The sequence below is a fragment of the Nanorana parkeri genome, unplaced genomic scaffold, assembly GCF_000935625.1.
Source record: "Nanorana parkeri isolate BGI_ZX_2015 unplaced genomic scaffold, ASM93562v1 scaffold60, whole genome shotgun sequence".
NCBI lineage: Eukaryota > Metazoa > Chordata > Amphibia > Anura > Dicroglossidae > Nanorana > Nanorana parkeri.
The window spans coordinates 396,093-398,716 of record NW_017306328.1 but is presented as its reverse complement, the minus strand read 5'-3'; the positions used below and the strand labels follow the sequence as shown (position 1 = coordinate 398,716).

Here is a 2,624-nt window from a genome sequence, read left to right as displayed (position 1 = left end):
CACATTACTGGAATGCGATATTGCGAACGGTTACCTTCCATCACAAGGCAAATTTGGCGTTCGAGCTGCGCTGGAAAAATTGGCCAGCACAACCCGAACGCATATGGTGTGCACGAGCCCTAATAAAGAAGGAGGAAACAGGGTCTGAGTCTGGTTTAACCAAGGTGTAAACCAGCTCAAATCTGTTATAATATAGAAGGTGTAAACAGGGTCGGATTCTGTTTTAATACAGAGGGTGTAAACAGGGTCTGGTTCTGTTTTAATAAAGAAAGTGTAAACAGGGTCCGATTCTGTTTTAATACAGAGGGTGCAAGCGTGGTCCGATTCTGTTTCTAAATGGCAGCAAACAACGTTGAGGGCCCAGTGAGAAGTGCGAAAAGTCGCGTGTCCCCCGCAGGCCGTCTTCCGGTGTCACACAAGGCGGCGTGCAGTGGCCCCTGGGCCGGCACACACACAGTTAAGGCTGAGGAATGCAGGAGTGTGGAATGTGCATGTAGATGAGACGGATGCTAATCTCATGCTAATGAGCTCTGTGGCTGGGAACAGGCCGAGGTTATTGGCTTCCCCGGATCCTAATCCAGACGGCTTCTTGCTGCTTGTGAGAACTCCGAGTCCCCCCTTCTCTCTGTTCATGCTGCAGCCCGACATGCTGGATCACCCGGCGAAGGATCTCCAGGCTACCGGCCGACCCTCTCCCCTTCACTGAGGGGGCTGTGTGTGCGGGTGGGGGGGGACAGCCTTCCTCCTCCGGGATCCCCCTCCCTCCTCGCTGATCACCCTCTTTCTGGACTTATGGAGGAGTTGGTAGGGGCTGATCATGCCTAGGAAGGGGAATGGGCAGCTACCTTTACCGGATGGCTGGGAAGAAGCGAGAGACTACGACGGCAAAGTGTTTTATATCGATCACAATACCAGGCAGACCAGCTGGATTGACCCGCGGGACAGGTACGGGGACACCCCCATGTTTATTGTGTGATTGGGGGGCTCATGCTTTACATTCCATGTACAATGTAGCAGCTGTTGGGAGAGTTGTACGGTTCTGTTGTATCAGGAGGGGGAGGGGGAAGACAGGCAGGGCGGGGGAGGGGTATATGTAGCAGTCACTTTGGGTAATGAAAGGGGGCGGAGTCAGCTCAGGAATTTTGGGCTGTGTGAGAAAAAAAAAGGGAAAAATGTGGTGAGGCAACATAGAGAAGCTTCTACCCCGGGGTGGGGAGGGGGCATGCTCACTTCTTTCCCACACTCCCTAAACACCATTCTAAAGCACTCACTTTCATAAATGGCCTTTTTTGTTCAAATAAAATATTTGCATTCCTCCCTCTATTTTTTTAATGCTTTGTTACATCTCAGCGCTGCTGATCTCTTACGGCCTTTTTTGCAACTTCCTGTCTACATGCATGTGATATGTGCATCAGCTCAGTCGCTTGAGGTCTTTGGAGACCTGTGGGAGGGGGTGACAATGCATGAGATGGGCAGAGTGTTGTCACCCTGTCACAGGAAGTGGCTGCACAGGGTCAATCATGGCATGTATTATTTGGAAGCTGAAAAACTCCCCATGCAGTGGGGCTGCCCCTGCACTGCCATTGTTAATTGTTCCTTTAGGTCAGGGGTAAGCAAATTCCGGCCCTCCAGCTGTGGTGAAACTACAAATCCCATGAGGCTGACAGCTACAGGCATGATTCCCGGAGGCAGATGCATTATGGGTGTTGTAGTTTCACCACAGCTGGAAGGCTGAAGTTTGCCCACCCCTGATTTATGTCAAGGGTACCTGAAAAAGGGACTTCTATTTACCTGATCCCTGCAGTCCACAAGACCGGGCACCCACATGGGCCCGCTGACATAATCACATAGCATTATACATGGGGACTCTAAGGGGCAGTCCACAAGCCAGAGACGGGATCAGGTAAGTACAATTGCTTTTCCCAATACCCCTAGACCAGGCAACCTCGGCACTCCAGATGTGAAACTACAAGACCCATGAGGCATTGCAAGACTCAGCCACAGGTATGACTCCCACAGGCATGATGGCATTTGTAGTTTCACCACACCTGGACTGCAGAGGTTGCCTACCCCTGCCCTAGAACTAAAGGAGCATTTAACCCTTGCAGTGCAGGCACAGCCCCACAGTTTTTTGTGCTTTCCCCGGAGTTGGGCTTTAATGAAAGCTGCAGATGTAAAACTATTATGTATTACTTTTGAAGTGACATTAAAGGAGAACTAAAGCCTGCAAATGGCGCGGCTCCAGCAATGAAAAGGCTGCGAGCTCCGGGTGCAGGGTCTTCGGCCATCTTGGCTGGTCAGTGCGTGATACATGCGCAGCTCAATGTAAAGAAGGTTACGAGCAGGTAAATGTTTTATTGTTTTGTAAATCACTGCGCAAACTGTTGGCGCTATATAAATCTTGTATAATAATAATATTGTTGAAGAGACGTGGCGTCGTAGAGAGACGCTGTCCCGCTCGCAGTTTTCTACTTTTTCACTTTAGTTCCGCGGTAACAAGTTGAAGATTATATACGATCTTAGGGATTGCGATCACATTCCTTTTTGCTGGTAAAGTGCAGCGTGCCGCTCATGCTAAAAATGTCTTTTTTTTTTTTTTTTTTGTTTTTTAAGGCCAAAGCCTT

General features: G+C 49.6%; 1 protein-coding gene across 1 annotated transcript in view; it reads left to right on the top strand.

The window, feature by feature from the left end:
* The first annotated feature begins 721 nt into the window (after positions 1-721).
* Positions 722-2,624, top strand: part of WWC2 (WW and C2 domain containing 2) — a 162,973-nt gene continuing 161,070 nt past the window's right edge. Inside the window, exon 1 of the mRNA XM_018576217.1 lies at positions 722-945. Within this exon, the coding sequence (XP_018431719.1) occupies positions 818-945 (128 nt within the window). The 5' untranslated portion in view covers positions 722-817. The remainder of the gene's footprint in view (positions 946-2,624) is intronic.